This window comes from Acartia tonsa, chromosome 8, assembly GCF_053477335.1.
Source record: "Acartia tonsa isolate MP-2025a chromosome 8, ASM5347733v1, whole genome shotgun sequence".
Taxonomy (NCBI): domain Eukaryota; kingdom Metazoa; phylum Arthropoda; class Copepoda; order Calanoida; family Acartiidae; genus Acartia; species Acartia tonsa.
In genome coordinates, this window is record NC_137267.1 from 28,364,736 (window position 1) to 28,389,855 (window position 25,120).

Below are 25,120 nucleotides of genomic sequence, written 5' to 3' on the forward strand. Positions count from 1 at the left end.
AATATGCCTGTTCCTCTTTTGCTTATATACCCAATAGTATAAAATGCCTCAAAATAACCTTTCCAGTTTCTTAGGACCAATTTCTCTGTGTGTTCCCGCGTTAAATATGCTCCCAGAGTTGGTAAGCCGGAAAATGGTTGACAACACCCCGGGAGGATCAAACTTTTGGGGTGCGAGCCAACCAATTGACAGTCCACAAACCTTACCTTACAACACACCCACACCCCCTCCCCTTCGTCTCCTCACTATACTTTTATATTCCCTTTTTATGACAACCATCTCTTTTGTTGGCTACTTGTTAATATAATCCCCCCCCCCCCCATGTTCATATCATGTCCTCGTAAAGCTAAGCAACAGCTCACAGTCCCATTGTAACTGTGCACAAGGATGGTGGTGTGTAACCCCACCCAACCACTCCTCCCTCGAAACAGGTAGGACCATAATTTTATACGTTTTTCATAAGCCAACTTTTTCTACCTGCCTTGTTTACAAAATTTAAGGCTTTATAAGTGAAAAAAATCTTGATAATTCATGGATAAAATAACTGTTTCCTTTGTTAATACTTACTGTTGATATTATGGACATTTTTGGTGTTAATTTTACTGAAAGTGTTGCAACTTCTTGATTTTCTAATAGGGAAAGTTTTGGTGTATATATACAAGTACAAGCAAACCAATGCTTTGGAATAAAACATCAGCTGACTTTCAATTGGATAAGAATTCTTTTAAAAGAAAATAGTAGAACATGCAGATAAAGTTTAAGTAAAGATTCAAGCAACATTTTAATTTTTAAAATAAACTGATTAATTCCTTTAGTATAGAAAAAAATATGACATAAGAAAAATTTAAGTTCATTTTAATCCATGATTATTTTCTTCATATCTTGACAATAACTCAATAATCCTTTTCTAATGTTGTTTAATAAAATAATTGGTTATTTTTATAAGAATAAGAAATAAACAATTAATCATAATCATTTTTAACTGTCAATATTTCTATTGTTTTTAAATATTTTTTTGAAGACTGTCTTGTTCTCCAATTTTTATTTAAAGATAAATATTACTGTTTATTTGAGCTAAAAAGGTTATATATACTTTGTATTCAATAAAAAGGGGAGTGTGGAAAAAATGGGAAGCATAAAATGGATGGACTTATTGCAACTTTGAGTTGCATAAACATTGATGATTTCATTTTGCTTTGAAAAAAAAAGTTTTTGGAAATAGAACTTGTTTTTACTTTCTCCCCAACAAAATGCACACAAAAATTATTGCTGTTAACATTGATCACTTGAAAAAAAAATAATGCAATGGTTTGCATATTTTTTGGTTAAATTGATGATCTATCCAATATTTTTGTTCGATTTGGAGTTTCACTTTGTACTTTGATAACTAAAGAAGTAAAATGTTGTTATAAAGGTTTAAAGCTATTTTTGTGTGAATTTTTAAAAATTCGATTAAAGTGAGCTAAAAATAAACAAGAAATTCATTCTTAGATTTTAACAATATTTTAATATGTTTAATTTTAACTAACCTGTTTGTTTTAAAATATATTACAACTTAATTTAAAATGTTATTTATGATGATTTAATGTAGTTTGAACTCAACAAAACATTTGATTTAGTTATTAGACAGCTTTCCGTGGATATTTAAACGAAAAATTATAAAATCAACATCATCAGTTTTGTTTTCATATTCGTGGAAAATTGTATGCAAAACGATAGTACACATTATTTTTCTGTATGTCTGAGAACCGGTTCTAATCCAGCGGATATTAATCGGTTCAATACTGGAAATTATGTTGTGATAGGTTTTATTAAATAAATACAGAATTGTAAATAAAGATTTTAAGTTAAGGACGGTAATCATTAACCAAACATAAATCTGACATTAAAGCTGTGATAAAAATGATTTGATTTGGTTAAATTTCGTTATTTAATAATATTAAAAAGTTTACTGAAGATTTTGCCTCGTAAAAAGTTGTTAGAGCTTACTTAAAGTTGCATTTTTGTTTGAAAATTATTTGAGATGGAGTCTTATCTGTTTATCTGGGTCTAAGGAAGTTGTTTCAAATCCAGTTCATGACAAGAATACAAATTTTCAACTTTTATATTGAATGTTCCTTCAATATCAACAATTTTTATAACAAAAAGGTATTCAATGTAAGATGAGATCAAACAATAATATTTAAGTTCAATTTGTTTGAAGAAAAAAAACTAAGGAAACAGTTTATATATTTAATCTATGCACATCGTGTAGTGCTTTTTTATTCATATATATTTAAAATAGGACAATTTCTTTACAGATTATCATAGCCACCCAAAAGTAAATACAAAAACCATCGATTTCTTATAGCAGCCGAGTTAATCAAATTACATTAAAGGCAGAAAGGCGTAAAGACATTGCGAGTTTTGAGCAAATTCGCTTTAAATACATAAATTTTAAGTTATTTTGTTTGATTGCAAGTTTTGTAAACTAGCAGAATGCAGAGAACTAGAATTAACCACAAAATATTTTAAGGACTGGACACTGACAGTCTTAAATTGTATTCGTAAAAATATTTGTCGAATGTATGAAGGGAGTTTTTTTCAACAACTTTAAAGTCTGTTAATTGCAATAGAGCTTAATAAAAAGCTCTATTTTTGATGATTTAGATTCTTAAGTTACACCAATATATAGTATTATTATTGTTTATAAAAAAAAATAAACAAAGCCTAAACCCGCCAGAAATGTAAACATTCAAGTATATGCCAGTTCCTAAGATTTGTTGCTTCAGACAAAATTATCACTTTTTTGTTTTAAATATATTTTCTCTTTAGATTCAAAATCTATAATACACTTGTATTTCTTGTTTATGGATGAACACAGCACTCTAAAATGATCTTAAAGTGTGTAGTAAACCATAAAATAACCAATTCATTTGTTTTGTTGGGGAATTTTTTCTTCAGAATATAGAAAATTAATAAACGATAGTTAAGGATTTTTAAAAGACATTTAAGAATCTAAAATTGAGTTAGACTTTTAAATTTAATTTGATTTAGTGGTTAATGCTCCTAGAAAAGCTAGGGTTAAAGCCGATTTTGTTGAATGTAATATGGAAATAAGTCCCTAAGTATGTTTATGCATATAAATATTGAGAATATTCTGCAGTAACAAATATAGTGTCCCAACACAAAACAAAGTTTAACATTTAGCAGTCATTTTTTCATGATTTTAATTTGTTTTATTATTATATTTATAAATATACTTTTGCAAAAGAAATTATTTTTATACTTAAATTTGACTGAAGGCGCTGTCTCGGGGATTTCTTTATTTATAAAATTGTATTTGTTATCCCTTATCCTGCAGTAAATAAACTTTCTATGTCTCAACTGTCAACTTATCCTACAAAGTATTGTTGATAACTGTTTTCATCCAGTCCTTCACCTATGTAACAGTCCCCAGAAGTTCCACTTGACTGTCACTGCTCATAAAATCTTCTTTAAAATTTAGAACCTTTTAAAAATCAAAAATTAACTAAATATATATTTTTGCTATACTATCAAAATTATGATGTTTTATATGAATTTACCAGTCTTCAATACATAGAAAGTAAATTATAGCTCACTGCCCTTTTCCCTCTTTTCATTGCCTGAATCTTGCATAAATAGATAAGTAATATACCAAAAAAAAATTTCAGATAAATAAGAAATAAAAATCTTTATATCACACTAAAAGTTTTTATTCATTAAGAAAATTATAGAATTTTCTTCTGGATGTGGGAGGGGGGGGGGTATATCTCATCCTTTTTTCCCCTTTTTTCCCATATCTTTTTTTCTTCTCCCCTTCCCTTTTTCGGGAAAGAAAAATATGACGTCACTGGACGTCGTGTTCCTCAAAAATTATACAAAATCGGGAAAGTTTGTATTTCCTCGAAATTTAGATAACTTTGCTGCCTAGAAATGTAATATGGACGTTGTGATCTATTGACGTTCATAACCTAACTAAAAATGAACATGTATTCATCCATATATTACTTGGTACATGTTGAATAGCAAACACTTTAATTTTCCCATTATTGGTGAATATTATTTCTTTTTTTTTCAATTTGTTGCTACAATTATTTTTTCACCACATTTTATGCTTCAACAACATTATAAAAATAGTAGAAAGGCATAATGTCGGTCCGTTTTTTTATATTACAAGCTGTATTACTGTATGATTTTCTTGAAAGTCAAATTTGTATTTTTCTTGAACTATTTTCGTAATAAAAATGTATTCCTATATGTCCTCTCAGTAAGGCTTAGAACAAGTTTTATCGAAGTAAGATTTAGTCGGAGCTATACTGTAAAAAGCTTTAATCTGCGGGGGCTAAAAGTAAAAAGTCTGAAATTAAGTTGCTCCCTTAAACGATTAATATACAGGAAATTTACTAAAATGTTCAGAAATTATTGCTCAAAAAAGTAAGGTTGGAGGAATTCTTTTTGCCAAACTGGCTTAATTTAATGTTTTAAGGAACTAAATTCATAAATTAGTACTTGTGTCAGTTATTGTTATTGATACCAACTGACTTGTTGAGATTGTAGGCTTTTTTAGAATTATAATTTTTCTTTATTATAAAAGTTTTAAATAAGTATTCAAATTTTTATGCTAAAGCTCTGACTGATATTTGTTCAAGTTTCTTTAATGACAATTTTATTTCTTATGTATATTTGTTCCATTCAAAGTAAATTGCTAATTGTACATACCTTGTTGAAGTAGAAAAGTTGATAAAAAGTTCCAGGTTAATGCAATCTGTTCCAAGCTAAGCCATCTCATTTTCTAACATTTACTTTATTTTACCAACCAAGAGATAAGTATTTGAACTTATTTTTGTGAAAATAAAAAAAAACAATGAATGTTGATGTTCAATCTGGTGGTCTTTTAATATCACTAGATTGTAACTTTTCCTGTTTTTAAATGTCATTAAAAACTTTTTTTAGGGTCATATACCTAATCAAAAACAATTCATCTCTGTCAATTAGAGAGAAAATTAAATTTTCAAGAGTAGACATTGTTTAATCTAGATGATTTTTAAAAAGTTGAAAGCGACCATTACATCAAGAAAATTAGATTTTTTTCATTTGATTATCCATTTATCTTTTTTCCCCTCTATGAACTGGGTAATCTTAAGTTTTTGTGGCTCATCTGCTCACAAAATGCTTGTGTAATTTACCCGCTAAATTTACTTCTTCATAAAGATGAAAGCAGGAATGCTGAGACAAATTTTCTTCCAGCCAATTTTGCTATAAGTAACAAAACAGCATATATTAAATACAAAGAAAAAATGAGAGCAAACAAATTGTAATCTTGGAATCAAGGTAATTTTAGAGCGATGTGAAAAATAAAGACTTTATCTATGCTATTACCAATCAGACCCATAGGATTTGTCATTAAACATGTTTTTATTTCACTATATTTGCTTGTTATCTTAAAATCTTTTCAAATATTAATACTGGGAAGCATAGAACTATATTGTGAAGTAAAGTAAAATTTGGTCAACAATATCTGACTGAGTGTATATATAGCTGCTTCAAATAATCATAGCAATAATTTACTTTTTTCTACATTTAATGAAATCCTTTACTTAATCAGGTCATATGAAGGAAACGAAGTTGCAGGTTTTTTTTGTATTTTCACAGTATCTTTTGAAAGGTTATCTTAGGTTAAGTTAGGTGATACTGTGAAAATATGACAAAACCAGCAATTTTGTCTCCTTCACATGACCCCATTTTTCTTTTAATATCAATTTTCATTGATATATCATTACACTGAAAGAATGTGAGTATGAAATGCTTGTTTAAAGCCAAAAAGTGTAGTTAAATTCTCAACCTACAAGCTAATAATTAGCCACCAGGCAATGCATTTGTCTGGAGAATTAATATTCAATCTTCAAGTTTTTCCATGTTATATTGTGAAAACGGACAACCGATAATATTCTCCTCTAAATGTACACAGTCTTAACACTCAGTACAAAGAAGAAGAGTCTTGGTGTGTTGCTCCTATTTGCTTGCTACACAGTATTTTCAAATTATATAAGCAACATTTTGGTGGCCATTAGGAACATGGAAACATAATCTAGACATATTGAGTAGATTTTTCAGTAGTAATTCTCATTCTATAATTATAATACTTAATCAGAAATATAAAAAAGTTGTGTTTAAAAAAATATCGGGTTTAGTGTTTGGATGAATTTGTGCCTATACAATAATACAACACTCAACTAGAATCGTCAGGGAAGCTTTGTTTAACTAAACGTTAGGTTTTATGCTATTTGCGGAGGGAGAAAACTAAAAAGTGATTTAAAGGAACATATTGAATCCTTTTTGTAATCTTTATCCCAATTTTCTTGCTGCTATTTAAAGTAAATAGGTGATTTTATTGTTATAACGTCTGCTACATATTTTTGTTATTTAAAATATTTTTACCAATATCCTTAACATGAATTGTTTTATAGAAATTAAAGTGGAGTTCTTAGCTGCATTAAAAGTGTTAAAGAGGGATAAACAAACAAGTTTATGCATAAAATTACTGGAAACAAACATAACCTTATTTTTCAATATCTACAAGAAGTTGATGATCAGCAGATGTGTTGTAAGTCAAAAAAGAATCTTACTAATATTTTTTTCGCAAACTTTGGAAAATATTTATTTTAGTTAATTCCGCAATTACCAACATTTATACCTACCCATATAATTTATTACGAACAATATTATTCATAAAATCAAGCCTTCAAATTTCCTAAAGTAAATTTCCCTGCATGTTTTTTTTTATTTTTTTAACATTTAACAAGAAAATAGCCTAAAACCACCACAGGATCAGTAAATATTTTCCCTGAAGAGTAGAATCCGATCGGTTCAGTGGTTACCAAGGTCTTAAGGGACAGACAGACGGACGGACGGACAGACATCATTATACTTTGTATTATAGATATACACAAAAATAATTTTGATTTCAATTTGATTTTTTAAAGAATCAATCTCAGGACCAATACCTTTTTAAATTTATTAAGCATGAAATATATTTAGTTATTTACCCTAAGAATATTTATACTCCCTGACAAACCAATTATAGAGAAGCTACACTTTCAAAACAAACACAAAATTAGATAGATAATCCAAACTGACTATCAACGTACAAACTGAATCCCACCAAAACTACAAAAATCCAAAAAAAAATAGATTTACAGGGATAAATGTATATAACACAAAAATAATGAACATACAAAACTTTTTATACAAACGCTATGCTTAATTATAATTTGTATTTTGACTTCCAACTTTTATTGATTTAGCAATTTTTAACATGAAATATGAATATTTTATGTTACCTGAAAATTAAGGAAAAGGATAAAATTTAAACTAAAATAATTCGTAAATGATCATAAGTCTAATTAGATTAGAATATTCCTTTCATTTCAAACCTTACATGATGATTCCTTTTACAAATAGAAATCTTTGTGAAAGCTCAGCACCTCTATAATCAATAATAAAATATAATTTTCCTGTTTATCTGATAATTGATTTTATATTTCATAGGACAACTATAAGCTCCGCATTTAGCCTTAAGGGGAGGGCAAAATAATCAGGGAAATGGCCTTAAACATTGAAAAGCTTCCATAAAAAGTACAAACAATAATCTATAATTCGCTGCTTTAATTTTTTTTGTATTTCATTTTTCTCTTTCTGTTTTTTTAACAAAATTATCCGCGTCTGTATAAGTTAATTATTATTGCATGTGTGGTATCCGCCTCGGTTAAATGGCAGATACCCAAGTTCAAATGACTACGGCAGTGCGAACAGACGTGGACACATATATTATAGAGAAGCTGCGCTTCTCTAGCTATCACTAAATACAAACAAAGTCTATTCAGATGTTACTTTATTCAGGGTCTAAAGGTTACTAAAGATATACAATATAATATAAATGCACATGGATTAGGAATAGAGATAGTCAAAGGTAAATTATAATAGTTAAACATAGATAATTGCAATGGTTAGGTAGATGGCTATTCCTGTCCGGGGGAGGCAAGATAGCCCATGAAACAGCACAATAGGTAGATAAGAATAGAGGGGTTGAGTGGTAGGTCTGGGTACTAAAAGGGAAGGTTTGATGATTACTGTGACAACAATAGTCCGTGTGGGTGGTGAATCTATCTGGTGAAAAAAGGCATAGAACCCCTGTCCTCAGGGCTGAGGTGGTGCTGATAACTTGGTGGTTGAAGGGGAAGGTTCCGGTGCTCAAGAAGGGGGAGGGAGGGGTCACACCCCTCCCTCCACTTGCAGGACAACTGAGAGATAAAATCAATACCAGTATCTTACATATTTGCAGGTGGCTTTACAATTGTAGAATAACAGGATTAGCTGGGTGCATAGCATCACTATAATATCTTGGTTTCCGTCGAGCATACCACACATGCATTTTTATATTTTCATTTATTATCCACTTTTCATTCTAGTTTTAATTATTTATAAAAAAAAATCGTTGAATGTTATGTTTTATGTTAATCTGTCCGAAAACTTCTCAAACGGAGAAATTCATGAGGCTTATATCAAGAGAAATTAAATTGAAAATCATATCGAAGTGATGAATATAAAATTCAAGGATTTCCGCGGGTAACAATCCCTCCCCCTCACTTTCGGAGAGTTTGTACCCCCCACAAAATAAAAAAATGAACGTCCTTGCCAATAGAGCTCTATTTTAGTTTTGTTTACCCGTCTCCCTTGTTAAAAGATATCAATCTTTGCAAAGAATAAAAACATAAAACAATGATGAAAAACTTTTACGATATCATCACTACAAACATTTGAATTTTAAATTGCAAATTTAGACAAATTGAAATATTTTTTCTTCAAAATTTTACAACCTAGATACAACAAAACAAAATTTAGAATTTCTCTGTACTTGCGGTTTGTTGCAAAATCACATAAACAAGGATGGGATATCTACAACAGTGTTGTTTAACAATCTATGAAACAATATAAAAATCCTCTAAAGCTTGAATAATTAGAGGGTTGCCTGAACAAAAATCTGCTATTAACCCTTAACGGTCGGACCCCTTCGCACCTTAATCGGTCGGGGGGGGGGGGGGGCGTCCTAATGTAAGTCAAAGTAAATTTTCGGTTTCTTCACCCTTTTATTTAACAACCTTTGTTTTTAGGTCCTTTTTTACTTAAACATTTCAAACGGCTGTAATTTTCTTATTTTTGAAGCTAGAAGAAATTTTTTTTTTACAGAAAATGTTTTTTTTTATGTAAATTTTATATTAGAAATATCAAAATATAAATTTTAGCGGCCGCAGCTGTACTTGGCAGCTGCCAGCCGCCGCAGTTGGCGGACGGCGGGAAAGTGGCGGCGGATCTTTATGAAATTTTAATACGTTATGTAGACATGTAAGAAAAGCTTAAGTTTAAAATTTAAAGTCTCTAAGTAAAAAATTGCGGCCACAGGATCCTTTAAAAGATTTTAATACATAATTTAATTTTAATTTTTAAGATTTATTCTAATCTGTTATCCCTTTCTCTATGATGTGTAGAACATGGTGAAATAGATTGATGGGCTTATCTTCAAGTCTATGGTTAAATATTTTATAATTTAGTTAGAATCTCATTCATACCCCCCCCCCCCCTTCTCTTATTCGTCCCATATCGGCTAGGCTGCACTCTTTTGTCATCAGAGATTAAGGTATAGGTATTTATGAAAATATACACTAGGTTCAGCAGAATCTTGTTTCTATCTAGGAGACTTAGATAGAGTATTAAAGTCAGGTTAATTATAGGCATTTAGACAAGGAGACAATTGTGGTTATCATTAGCAATAACAAATTTTATCATGTACAGTATACATCATAGGTTTTATTGTTCTGTGTGTTTTTAAAGAGCCAATAAAGTATAGAGAATTCATAAATAAAAAATCTTGGAAATGTAATCAATTTTTAATAAAAGTTAGAAAAATCATCCATAAAATCGAAGCTCTGAAACAGTAAGAAAGACGAAGAAGAGTATCAGAAGTGAATAATCAGAATATAAATGTATAAGAGTAGAAACAAAATTGTAAGTAAATTTGTTGAAAACTACGCAATTACAGGATATTGTTTAATGACATACTTACATTTATCTTGACTTGACTTGATTATCTAGATTCTTCCCTTATAATATTGTACTTTGTTGTCCCAGGAATCAGTATTCCAAAAATCAGATCAATCGGATAATTTTATCACATAATTATTTGTTGTTAAAAAGTTCAAAATCAACATGTTTAAAATGGACGTACGGACATTCTAGTAACGGTTATAGAGTTGCAACGATTCCTAAATCTTACCTAACTACTACAGGAATCACCATGCAAAGTTTGGAATCGATAGGACAATTTTAACCTATTTAAATTAACGAACTGCGACGGACGGACCAACCCTAATTATAGAAAAGCTTCGCTTTTTACAACATTATCGAGTTTAAGTTTTGATGTTTTAATTTCATTTCCAGAAATAGGAGTTATTTTAATTTTTAATTTATTTTTACTGAAAGAATGAATCCCTTTATGGCATATTCTTCCTATCTTTATATAGTATACTGTATGTATCAATTATACCCAAAGGGCCAGGCAAGGTAGAGAAAGGTTCGGTTAACATATTAGCATATTAGGCTATTTTCAACATAGACGTTACATAGGTAGATAGTTTCTTTTATATTTGGGGTTAATATAGGTTAGATAGTATTTCAAATTATATGGTTAGAAATACATTTAAAATGAATAAGACATTTTTTTATATGTTATCCATATATTGTTAAACAAGGATGACAACATCCCTAAGGCGAAGCTCTGAAAAGGTAGAACATACGGACATTAACACTTATATAGTGTCAGAACTGAATAATTAGAATATAAATGTATAAGAGTCGAAGCAAAATTGTAAGTAAATTTGTTTAAAAACTGATTGATACAGGAAAATGTTTATGGACGTACTTATATTTTTAAGGCTTGATTATAGAGTTGCTTCGCTTATAACATTATACTTTTTTTTCCCAGGAATCAACATACCAAAAATCAGATCAATCGGATGATTAGATCACATTAAAATTTGTTGTTAAAAAAGTAAAAAATCAACATGTTTCAAATGGACGTACGGACATTCTAGTAATGATTATAGAGTTGCTACACTTTTTAAATCGTACCTAACTACTAAAGGAATCACCATGCAAAGTTTGAAATCGATAGGACAATTCTAACATGCCTAAATTAACGAAAAAAGCTATCCATCTGTGACGGACGGACGGACCGACCCTAATTATAGAAAAGCTTTGCTTTCAAAAATAGAATACTAGAAATAGAGCTAATGATAAAATAGCCAATTTTTTTACTTTAATCTAATAAAATAACAAAATATTTCAATTTTTATAAAGAGTTGATTTTTTCGATATATTAAAAGTATTTTATGTCCACCTTAATAGCTCAATTAATAATTCTATTACTGTTTATAAAATGCCAGGGATCTTTGGGCAATGGATGCTTAAATTACCCTACAATAACAACAAGCAAAATTACACCCAAAACAGGATAAAATTATTGAATGAAAAGTTTGGAATCTGGCACAATGAGATGACAAACGAGTTCAAATGCTTTGGGAGCCGATAGCATTTTGTCCATTGTCCCCCTCCTCCTTGGAAAATGTAGACATTTCCCCCATATAAACCATATACTCTTATAATGATTAAATTGTGTGTTTAAGTATACTTTATATTTATTTTATTGGGTTTCATTCATGAATATATGGATAAATAAATAAGATTATTTATCAATAATATTTGTTTATTTTATGAAATGTAAGTTTCGAACTTAATGCTTAATATATATCAAAGTGACTGATCAATTAGAACCCAATTTAATTTGAAAAAAAAACTTTATCTAAATTTTCCTTTAATTTCAGTTTTGTTTAATATTTTATTAGCAAACACTGCTATATATGTTTCAACTTATTAAGTATATATAATATATATTTCAAATAATGCCAATTTTACATTTTTTTATAAAGCCCATTTTAATTTGTTGTAGTTTATGTATTTTATTGTTCATTTATTATTATTTGAATCAGCTTGTCACAGTTTTTAGTTGAGTTTGGTGAAATAAAACATTAATCATAAATAAAATATGTATTTGAAATTTTCTAGAAATCATTATTTTGAAACTAATGACACTTTAGCCAAACAATAGGAAATATTGATCGTAGCAAAGCAACTCTTCAATTTTGATCATATTCAATTTTCCATTGATAGATTATTAAGATACTTAACATATAAAACAAAGAATAGGGTCGAGAAATCCATGGGGAAAAAATTGGATCTATGGGAAAAGTCTTAAGCCTCAAGTTAGTTGGATCTGAGAGTCAAATTATAGAGTTCCAGCGCTACTAAAAATAAAAGTAAGTAAAAAGTGGTTGCATTCAAATAAAATAGAAAATTGTGCATTAGTTTTCCGGCAGCCACAATTTTCTTTACAGTTTGAATAATATCTATAAATAGAAAAATGTAAACATTAATGTTAGTTACAACTAGTATAAATATTTATTTCTTCTTTAAGTTTCTCAAAGAATATATCTTCTTAAAAATTAGCCTTTGTCTTTGGGAGTTTATATCTTGAGGTTGAAAGCTGGGGGTAAGGAGGCGATGGCAATAGCCAAAAACCTTATCAAATCTAAACTATCATAATATTTCTGTTTAGACAAAAGCTGTGTATCAATTAAGATAAAACATTTAAACTGCTTCCTACTGCTGCTTTGTCAAGACTCAAAAAAATAGGCTAATTGTTGAATAGGTTGACTTAACTGTTTAAGATTAAAGTTACTTTGCAAGTAACAACATACAGGCAAAGTTTTTAATCTTGTCATGAATGAAAAATTAATATTCAACTTTGTTTCTGAAACATCTGCCTGTTGGCATTATAGCATCTACTCTAAAATAATGATGTGTATGTACGTATGAACAATTTGTGCTTGATTTTAAGAGAATACAAAGATTTGCTCAAACTAAAACTCCCACCCAATAACAGACAAAATAATTTCTAATTTAGCTTTTTACAATTTTCTATTGTGCTATTGTTCAGCTTCGCTGTATAAGGTTCACAATTATTCTCGTTTTTTCCCTATAAAAAAGGTTAAACAAATATTTTAGAGCAACTTTAAAATTGATCTAAGCTAGTGGTTTTGCCCCAATTGGATATCGGGGTATCCCCCTGATTTGTAGTCTTTTAAGGACATTCTATTCACACTTTATTTATAATTTTTAAAAATTTAATACGAGAATAGGAAGATATATTTTTATCTATATTTCACAATTAAAAATGGTCTTTGTAATTTCCTGAAAATAAATTTGTTGAGAGGTTGATTAAGATTTCTTCTTAATTAGTCAACTTAAAGTGATTCCTAAAGACACTAAACCTACATTTAAACATATGAATTTATGCTACAGAGTACATTTTTAATGTTTTGTTATTTGTGAAGAAAAATTGTGTTAGACTGATCACTCATTTTACTAACCCCAATCTTAAATAATTAACAAAACTTTTTTAAACAAATAGAAGAAATTATTCAAGGCTCGGCAGACGCGCATAAGCAACATATATGTTTAATTACTTTAAAATTAGCCCGAAACCTGTTCCTAACATTGAAAACTATCAACTTATTAAAATGTTTTAAGCGGCAAAAAAGGTTAAAATTGGCAGCTTACATACGGCTGCCGAGCCCTGCAAAGAAGCTTTAGCTTTAATGTAAGAAAAATAATGATAAAAATTGTACCTTAGACTAATTCTCTATTTTTTTTCAGGTTGCAATGAAATATATATGAACTCTAAATGTCAACAATGCTTAATGAATTCTCTACAACCGACCAGAACCAACTGAAGGACCACACCAGTGAACAGAATGACCTAAGTCTCAAGTCTGACCAGGGTCTTGGAGACCCTCCAGAATTTAGCCTGGATGGACATACAGGCAAACAGGTAGAAAATTAGGCTTTTTAATGAAATTGAAACCCATGGGCGAGGTCTTCTTGTTTATTGCAATTTAACATGTTGCTGTATCACCCAGAAACAAGGACGTATATTATGTGGGATTAGGGGAGATAAAGTTTCGGGATGCCGTAGGCAAAATGCAGTAGAAATTCTATGTAGAAGTAGGTTATTTGACAAATTAGTGAGTGGATCTGTCCAAATTAATTTTTGTGTTTCTTGACTTTTTTCTTCCGATCTTCAGATTTTCGATTGTTTCAATTTCTAGACGTTCTATGGGGGTTGTATGTCTGTTCAAAAAAAGGAAAGATGAAAACAATCTGTTTCCACAAATAATTTTTTTCTCATAAGGATGGGCCGCCCTTACTGTATCTACGACCCAGCACCGTAACAAATCTTTCTTTGTTGATGAAAAAATTTGAGGAGTCCGACTTGACCTCAGATAATATTGATACATCAGAACTTCTACAGGAATAATACTGAAACAAATTAAATAAAGTGGTCATCAATATGATTTTTAATTAACATACATGTGTGAACCTAATTTTTTTTGCTGACCTTTTCCACCACTCAAAAGATGCAACCCTTTTAATTCAATTTAATACAATTCAATTTATTTACTTAGATAACAATTAAACATTCGTTTTAACATTGTGCATATCCTTGCCATTGCATTGATTTATTAGAAAACTGAAAATTTGTCACAAATTCTAGTTTAAGTATTTACTGGTAAAGGATAGCGATGGTGGGATCAGCTGTTCTCGCCTGGAGGACACAATTGTCCTGGACCATGGGGGTATCACAGAGGGGTCAGAACTCCATCTGGCAGCCCAGGACCTCATGTTCTATTCTGATGTCAAGAAGGCGTGTTATTTGGCGCCAACGCCCCCAGCTTCTGATTATGATGATCTCTGTCTTTCAGATGCCTCTCCTGCAGGTAATACAGATAAACTATTATCATGAAATGTCTTTACTGACAGTCTTAGTTTTAAATGGGTCTTTGATAACAATTTTGTGTGTGATTTTCATAGGAATTCCAAAATAATGGAGTACTTATAATAAAACAGACTCCTATGTCAAATAGATTAATATCAACATGTCTGAAATGGACCACTGACCTCTGTTGTACAGCTTTTGAAAAATATATAAAAAATATTTAGAATCTCATGTTAACTAAGGTGGTGGTTAAGAATGCATATAATGTAGATAAATATTTTTCTTTGTTCAGGCACCTCAATGCATCCTGGGGACATGTCCGCCTCTGATCTTCTGTCTCCTCCACTTTCCATCAGATCTGGACTTGAATTTCAGGATTGTCACATTACAAAGGATTTTGAAAAGTTGGAATATTTTTAAAAAGAAAGTGAGTAGAGAGATGTTAAATTATTTTGTGTTATTATAGAGATTAGAGAATAAGCTGACTAATATATTGCTATGTAAATTGTATCTGGACTTGGGTATGCAACCAGCCGGATAAAAATATACTTTTTAGAGTAGGTAAACATTTGATTGTGTATGTGTGTGTGTGTGTAGCCATATTAATATTTACCCATAGCGCTGATGATTATAATGTGAACTAATTCTCCAGGATTCTCCTAAAGTGCTTCATTATCCCTCCCCAGCCTCCTCAAACTCTCCGAACTCGACCATGACAATGTCACCCAGTCCTATTCTAGCTTCACCAGGTAATATTTTTGTTAACACAGCTACTCTTCAACTATGTCTCCATGTTTGTGCTAGTATTTAAAAAAATATTTTGTATATATTTATCCTGACATAACATACACATGTATAATAAAATAAAACTTTTTTGGTATTTTAGATACATCACACAATTAGCAAAATTAAGGGGAATGTCTAAGCCCATGAACATGTAGACAACTATTACCAACATGAATAAATTCTATTAAATAAAAAATCATAATAATAGTTTAATCATGTGGTAGATATTCTAATATTGAGATGAATAGTGTCACAGGATCAACAATAAACAAAGCAAATGTAATCAGCTATGAACTATATATTACTTGTTAAAAAATCGATATAGTTGATTTAATTATGTTTTCAGGGGGAGAGTTAAGCTATGGAGCTTGTTCAGGTCCAAGTTTTAATCTGTCACCCCTATCACAGAATTCTGGTTCACCCAATCCTGCAGACCAAATTAATCATCAACAGGGGTGTATATTATTTTATAAAATTCTTTTTTGGTTTTACCTTAAATTTCCTATTAAGCACTGAACCCTCTTTCATTTCCTTGTGGGGTTTAACAGTACCCAAATTTTAAACATTATCCAAGAAATTTAACCTCTTTATTAGCAGGTCACTCAGATAAGAACAGGTTTAAAGTAGGTTAGCTTTCAAATATAAAGGTTTACAACTTTATTACAATTTAATGTATAAACAAATGAAATGTACACGCCTGACATAGGGATGTATTACTGACCAAGAACCATCGACATCCTTTCCAAGCAGCTCATCATCCGACCCTTACCATGTCAGCCAATCAACACCAAATTTTGCCATCACATCATCATCCCAAATGGGGTATCCCCTGGTGAATACAACAGTTTTTTCAACAGGAAACTTGCAACACTCCCACCAGGCGTTATTGACAACCCAAGCGGGTGCTACTATTAGTTTTATTCCCACATCAGCTGTAGACGAAATTAATGCTATCAATATTATTGAGTTGAGTTTGTTAAAAGATAGCAGACATGGCAAGAGATCTATTACATCTCAACCCTTGCCCAGAGAAGCTTTGTGTGGCTTAGCTGACAATAATAAGTTAATATCTTCTAATGCAAATATAAAACAGGAACCAACATGCAAAATGTGTGCATCTACTTTGTGTAGATGCTCAACACCAATGGACAACATAGGTGATCATAATCTATTGAATATAAAGACAAAATATGAGGAAAATATGTTGATCAGCCTACCAACAAGTCCATTAAGTGAAGTTGATGTAAAAAGCAATAAGATTTATTCATCAAAAATGCCAATCGCAACTTCTAATGCTCTATCACTATGCTCAAGCAGAGATTCAATGCCGTCATGTTCTAGCTCTAATCGATCTTTGAATACATCCTCATGTGTTGTGAAAGAAAGTGTAGCTTCAGATTGTTCTACCAGAAGATCGGCAACAGGAACATAGATAAAGATTTATTTTAGTTCTAGAATAAAAAAAAGAGGAGCTATTCAAACCAGACCTCCGGAAAAACGACTATAAACCAATACCAAGTGACTAATTGTCTTTGGAATCTCCATCTTAAAAATCAAATTATTTTGATATCTCTGTCATGCTAGATTTTGTGTCAATATAACTTATGTAGGTAATAAACAACATGTTTAAAAAAGGAAGAACTTTTTAGTTTTTAGTTTTGAGTTACTATGCTTTGATTCGATTAAACAGACATACTCTTTATCTTATTGTTTAACAGTTGCAAGTGCTCGAGCAAGAAGTACTTCATCTTTCTCTACAACAAGGTAAAAATTTATTTATCTATCGATTTAGCAATCATTCAATATATCTACCTATTTATATTCATATTACTCTATCAAGTGAGAGTGGAGAATCAAGCTGTCTAGTTGACCAAGCTGTTAATAGTCCTACCACAGTTGATAAAGAAAGTTCTGCTGGCGACTCTCTTGATGATATTCCAACACTTTCAGATCTTGCCAAACAGAGTCCAAAGGTAGGGCCAACATTTTCATAGGTTTACCCAAGTGAAGAAAATATTTCATTTTTTTTATAATTTAGTCGTGACTTTAATTGAAAATAATGAATCCCATAGTTATAAACCTATTTATAATATACTTATTTTATCACAAAGGAGTATTTAAAGTTATATTTGTTACGTAATGTTAATATTGGGTCTAACGTTGTTTTGCAGATTTGAATATTCATATAACATTACGTTAATATTATCTCTGAGATAACTGTTACCTAATAGTTTAATATATTTGAAACCCGCCTATTTTCCTTGAATTTTAAATGTATGGAAAGCATGAAAGGCAAGTTAAAAAGGAAAGTCTCTAGTTTCAATTATATGTCCATAAATATTAGGAAAATTAACGAAAGAATATGCGACAACTAAAATTTTTTTTTAAACGTGTTTTTATTTTATTTTTGATGATAACAATTTCCATGTTTTCCATAAATCGAAGATAATTTAAGGAAGTTTTTTTAATACTACACAAAAATAAAAACTTAATTTTACTAAAAGCACTTTGATCTAGAATCTCAGATACAGATTGTCCTTTGAAAGTTATGTTACTCTTTTGTTTGATTTATCACGCTATCATATTTTATTCATAAGGCAAAGGAAGATTTTTTAGTTCAGTTACAGTTATCTTATCTGGTAGGTAATAAGAACACTTTAATTATCTTTTTTTGTGTAATTGGATCATAGAGCCCTTTGTATTATTGGAGTCATATTCACATTTTCCCCTTACTTTTATTGCTACCTACGGGGCTTATCCCTGAAGGATATCAGCACATTTGTTTCTGGTCCACTTCAAGTTGAAGGAAAAAAATCATCTTTTCTTTAAATTATTTTGAATACACCAAATACTATCTGCATATGGCTAAATATTTTTTTAATACAACCTTTCCTATCGTATTTAAAACAAGCGGTTCTCTTGGCCGATTGGGGAAATTGAGGTGGGGGGAGTAATTTATTTTGTAAGGGTGTTGGCACCCACGCCAAAAATTGGTATAAACCTTTTGGTATAGACCTATTGGAAGCTACACTGTAAAGGAGAATCATATCAGTTCAGTGGTTAGCAAGATCCTTCAATAAACAGTTATACACACAATAAGACAATCAGACACAGATTCTGATACTTTTATATCAGGATTGTATGACCCTTTAAGGCTTAAAATGTTAGTCAGTTATCATATAAAAGAATTAAATACTAAATGTAATAGTGTACTTATAAAAATATGAACATGATATTGTTTAGTTATCAACGTGGAGACTGACAAGAATAGTTTCTGAGAAATTAGAGCAACATCTCTGGATTTGGAGGTAAAAATATAACGATTTTTATATTTATGGAGACTGGTATAGTTAAATAAATAGCGGCTGCATCATTCGCTTTCAGGGGCAATATTATATAACGAAAGAGTGCACGATCCCAATAAAAACTCAATTACTTTAAATTTAGATAAAATTTTAAAATTCTTATTCTTTATTAATGCGCTTTACATAAAAACACAAGCGGTGGAAATTGCATTCTATTTTGTTAAAAAAAAAATTAAAATATAATTTGTAAAATTGTCTGATTTGTTAAGGTTCGCTTTTATGGATTTTGTGATTCTTAGCTGTATCCCTGTGTTCAATAAGTACATTAACTGTAGTTATATAACCCTCAGACTCGCCTTTTATAGGCCCATCAAACTATTACCTACAATATTTTACAAAATTAATTTTACTCTCCAAATTTACTGTCGTATTACAGGCTAATATTAAATTTATAAAACACAAATTGCAGCTTTTTATATATAATTTTTGGTATTATATTTTTACTATTTTTTACTAAATTGAATATAAACAAGGATTCGAATTTCATGACATTCAAGCGATACAAATAAGACGGACAAACAAAAATGAAAAAAAGAGTGACAGTGTTCTTTTTAAAAGCGAAGCTTCTCTATAAGTATTAAGTAAGGTAGGTCCGTCCGAACGCCCGTTAGTAACGGTTAACCCTATTCGTTTTAGACATGTCGGAATTATCCTATCGATTTCTAATTTTGCATGATGATTCCTACAACGGTTAGGAATGATTAACAAAGCGTAGCAACTCTATAATCTTTACCGGAATGTGCATATGTCCATTTGAGGCATTTTTAACCTTTTAGACAAAAATTTTGTATGTTATATAATTTTACTATTTATCTGATTTTTGAATACTGATTCCTATTACAACAAGGTACAATGTTATAAGCAAAGCATCTCCATGAACAAGTCCTAAAAATGTAAGTATGTCCCTCTATTTGTTTTACATCAAATACACTTACAATTTGGTTTATACTTATACATTTATATTCTGCTTATTTATTTCTGACACTCTACAAGTGTTAATGTTCGTTTGTCCTACTGTTTCAGAGCTTCACTTTTATAGATGTTGTTATTCTTGTTAATTGGTAAACTTCTATTATAATAAAAACATGCTCTATACTGACGTTCTCAATTTAAGACGAAAGTATTTAGATGCCCTTCTATGAAATGAATTAAGATAAGATAATGAGTCGAGTTGTTAACTTTCAAGATTATACCACAATTTTACATCAATCCTTATAAAGTCATGGTGAACACACTATTTGAATTTAAAAAAAAACATATATTTTTTAAAAAGTGAAAATGAATAAATAAGACGAACTTAAGAAAGAGCTTGCTTATTCGTATCAAATGCTAGTCTAATGTCAAACTAACATTAATTCTACATATATAAGAAATGTAAGGTATACATTTTCATGACCTAAAAATACATTCTTAATGTCACCTCGGTATCTCACTAAGTCTTTCTAGGATGTTGAATATGATTTAACAGCTTTCCTGGATATTTTTTGTCAAAATTTAATGAAAAGGTTAAAGCTGACATAGTATCGACACATCGATAGCATAATCAGGTGACTGTGTAATATACACAATTGATTACGTGAGATTCTTCTGTAGTAATTTTGCTGCTATGAAGCCATATTTTTAGGTGTGCTTGCAAAAAGTCTGGAAAAAGGATATCAAAAAGTCTACTACAAGCAAGAGCTAAATGGGCATTCAGAAAAGCAGGAATTATAGAATTTAAGGTAAGCTAAAAGTAAAATATATTTTACCATAGTTCAAACGATAATGTATTAATTCTATTGTGATTTTTAAACTGTAATTTATACATTTTCACTTAAAATAAGACAAAAATTGTAATTCCTACCTTCTTTGTCTGCGTATGGGAGAGAGAAAATTTTAGCTTGCCAAGTGAATAATCAAAAACAATGTTGGTATATAAATTCCAGAATGATCAATATTACCAAAAAAATCAAACCGATCTTAATTGATAGTTAAATTTTATAATTGACATGATATTTTTACTAGAAGAAAATAGAAAAATATTGTAGGGGGACAAAGTGTCTCAAAAATCAGCCACGTGATGCCAAAAAATGAGGGATATGAGAGGCTAAGTGGGAAATTAAAACAAAAAAAAAGAGATGGACAATCCCTTATTTTGATGACGTCACGTGGTAGATTTTTTAGACACTTTGTCCCCCTACAAAATATTATTTACTTTATTTCGCTGCACTTTCACTCGGTTGCTATATATCTCTCTCAATCTTTGAAGATACACCTTTATGATTAGCTGTTATTTGTAAAAGTTTTAAAGGTAAATAACCCAAAAAAAGTCTTCATAGAAAGGCAAATCTACCAAAAACTTTAATAGAACAGAGCAATATCAATTTGTTTCTTTTTAATTACAAACAAGTTGCTATAGCTCAATTAATAAAAAACCATGAAATGTTATTGTTTGCAAACCATTCTAAAGATAAACTGTCACGGCTGAATAACATCAAATATTTGACTTTCCTAACAGAAAATTTTCAGTGATATAACAATTCTGAGCAACTTTAGAAATAACCAGTGACTTCATATCTTAAATTAACCCTCCTCCCCCAAAAGATTACAGGGTTGAATAATATTTTAGACGAATAGAACTAAAAAGTTTTCTCTGTGTCTTTAACTCATTTTAACCTCCTTTGCCTTCTTTAATTTATCTTCTTCTTAATTTAATCTTCTTAAACTACTCCTCTCTTTTCTTTAATTTCAATTAGTTTTCTTTATCTAAGTTTTTCTTGTTAACTACACATACCTATTTTTTTTCCTGGCTCTTTTCCATAATCATTTACGTTTTATATTTAATTAATGCTTATTTTTCCAATAGTTATTATTTGTCATATTTCTTAAAGTTAAATATCTCTTTAGACTCAATATTTGTTTGAATTTTTATCTACCTTTCATTTATATTTCTGCATACTATTCGATGAGAAATGCCGCCAACCAGGTAACCAACCAACAGCAAAACTGAAAAAACTGCAAAAGGGATTATACTTCTTTATTTTAAACAAGGATATAGGTGTTTGCTACAGTTCTGTTAGCAGAGTTTACAAGTTTACTCAAAGAGTCACTGAAGTTGTAATTATCTGAAATGTTCTGACGCATCTCTGTAAGGTTTCTTACTTCTTTATTCAAACTATCCATTTCAAATTATATGATTCTTGACATATGTAAGTAATTTTTCACAGAACTCTTATTCCCGTTTCTGACTTTATTGCCAATTTTTTTGTGCAAATTTTTGTGCACCCAAATGGCAATTCTATGCAGGAACAGGTTGATCACACAATCTACATCTAAAGGATGATGCACGTACAAGACATAGAGAGACAAAAACGCAGAAGATTTCGACAGGCAGTTAAGACTGTTGCTATAGTTATGTCAATTCTATAAATTTGTGACGGAGATTTTTTTAGTTTAATCATAAATCGAAAAGAATTAATAAAGTTAGACATTTTGAACTTTACAGCTAACAATATTGAATTACTATGTTTGTTGATTTATTTCTCAAACATGTACCTTTATTGTAAAATGTGTAGGTACGTGCAGAATTTCGAAACCATGGGCTTTACATTAAGTTTATCTTTATATCTTCTTAGTAATAAAGAGTTTTTTAACATTAAGTTATTTTATTAAGCTATTTTCTGGATGTTAAAGTTAGAACAAAACATAAATCCTTTGCATAATGGAACATACAATTAAATAATAAAAATCAATTTAAGATTTAACAATTCGAAAGAATATTAATTACAGAGAAACTTCTAACAATAAGTTACAAAATTTAACTAATGAATGACCTAACATATCCTTTTATTAACAAAAAATATATTTAAGACAAACACTCTAACTTATGGAGTAGCTTCGATACAAAAATTAAAATTTTTTAGAGAACAATTCTCTGTCTTTGCCATGCAAGTAATGTTGTGAGTATGAAAGAAAGACATGATATAAAAATCCATGCTAAGACAATGGTAACATTAGCCAAGTTATAAGGACTGTATATCACTATCCTATCACATTACAAAATAGGGCTGTGTTTAGTATATTATGAGCTACGCTGTTATGCTGTTATGAACTTTTAGAATCATGTATTATGTGGAAAATTGTGGGGTAAATGGATTTAAATTAAACCAAAGAATATCATAAGTTAAAAATAATTAAACCTAAATTTAAAAAAAAACAATACTATTATGAATCCTTAAGTAAAGATTGAATATTAATCACTTTTAGTGGGATAAGATTTTTTAAAATCGATGATCACTATGGAGAAGCTTGTATTTTATTCAAAATAATTACATAATTTAAGAATTCCGTGTTAAAAAGCAAGAAATATACATTCTGCTAATTAATTAGACTTACAGAAATCTCCCTACAATCGATAGTGGTATTTTAATATTCCTATATTTGTATTAAATCTGTTGACATACATTTACGTATCCCTTCTTTTCATGTGTTCTAGTATGAAACAGAGATATAATATTTATTCAAAGATGTACATGAGAAGAATAGACAATTTCTAAAAACTGCCTTATTTTAGAAGCGTGTCAGCTGTAGAAATGTCTTTATACCCTTAACAGATCCTCAAGTTTAACTTTAAATTTGATATAAAAAATAGTAAATAATACAACTAGATATTTATTATTACTAATCTCTAAGATGCGCTGAATCCACAAAAGTTAAATCATAAAGTTTCAAAATAATACAAATATTTTACACTGTTTATTATTATAACGCACTGTTGATAATGAAATTCAATCAGACTTATTGCACGAAGTTTTATATACGATGGAAATCTATTCTTAAAGTAAAATGTTTACAATATGCATTGGAAGTTTGTTTAAATAAAAGTATTTCTTTATGTGTGACAGTATGAGAATGATACAAGGATAAATATACAGGAAATGGCGAAATCAATGTCGCATATAATTTCAACCAGAGAACAGGGGAACATTGTGTACATAAATATAAATTTGTATCAGTCGAAAATTGTATCAATGCAGCTAGGAAACTTGATAAGATGCATACTATGTATGTTATACTTTTTTGTTCAAACTTATAGATTTTTAGACATAACTAGTAAAGTTACTAGAATGCTACTTTGCATTAATTATTTTATCTTTTCTTTATCCAGTCTGTTATCCTCTTCCTGATTTATACAGTTTGTATCTTTCTAGTTTATTCCCCTTACAAACATATAAAAAGAGCTAGGAAATTTCATTTTAAAATACAAAAATTACTGTATCTTTGAAAATTTTCATGTATTCTAGTGTATTTCTATTTTCATTTGAATTACACTTTTTCAAGATGGCTGTTTTTCCTAACATATAATAAAATGAGGAAAAATTAACATTGCAGTATCTTTTTAACTAGATGAAATGTACTTTAGAAAATGTATATAATTATATATACTATATTTGTAATACAAGTGGCTTAAGAGAGGGGGTGAGGGTTACCCGTCTTTATTTTTTAATTAAAATTGAGAGAAAAAATATTTTGGGTTACTTTTTTATAGTCGATATATTTCAGGGGGAGGGTGACAACCACACCAAAAAATGGTCTAAAAGATTCTCTGGACCTATACTTTAATGAATCCTATTACAAATTAGATGTATGTTTATATGTATATTTTATTTATGTGTCAAGTAAGATCTCGGAAATAGTAGCGCGGGGTCTCCAAATTTTCAGAAAAGTTTGGTCCGGCGCGGTGGAGGGTGAGTTGTTTTAGAACACAGTAATAGTGTCTGACTGATTATGACGTAACAAAAAAAATTAGCCAATGAGAGGCCACAATAAATTTTACCATTGGTCAATAACGGCCTCTCATTGGCTAATTTTTTTGTTACGTCATAATCAGTCAGACACTATTACTGTGTTCGTTGTTTTATATCCTTAAAACCTATATAACCCCAAGGTTAGGAGAGAAGCCAACACAAGTACAAATTAAAACAGTCACATTCTGTATTATTAGAATTTTTATATTTGTGTATGTGTGGTTGTGTGTGTG

At 29.9% G+C, this 25,120-nt stretch overlaps 1 protein-coding gene across 1 annotated transcript in view; it reads left to right on the forward strand.

Annotated features, from left to right (window-relative positions):
* The first annotated feature begins 362 nt into the window (after positions 1–362).
* Positions 363–25,120, forward strand: part of LOC145326438 (uncharacterized) — a 114,241-nt gene continuing 89,483 nt past the window's right edge. Inside the window, exons 1-12 of the mRNA XM_080169788.1 lie at positions 363–431; positions 13,831–14,005; positions 14,366–14,483; positions 14,748–14,951; positions 15,243–15,322; positions 15,600–15,699; positions 16,083–16,187; positions 16,441–17,155; positions 17,450–17,500; positions 17,577–17,709; positions 18,980–19,044; positions 20,726–20,822. Of these exons, the coding sequence (XP_080025914.1) occupies positions 13,859–14,005; positions 14,366–14,483; positions 14,748–14,951; positions 15,243–15,322; positions 15,600–15,699; positions 16,083–16,187; positions 16,441–17,155; positions 17,450–17,500; positions 17,577–17,709; positions 18,980–19,044; positions 20,726–20,822 (1,815 nt within the window). The 5' untranslated portion in view covers positions 363–431; positions 13,831–13,858. The remainder of the gene's footprint in view (positions 432–13,830; positions 14,006–14,365; positions 14,484–14,747; positions 14,952–15,242; positions 15,323–15,599; positions 15,700–16,082; positions 16,188–16,440; positions 17,156–17,449; positions 17,501–17,576; positions 17,710–18,979; positions 19,045–20,725; positions 20,823–25,120) is intronic.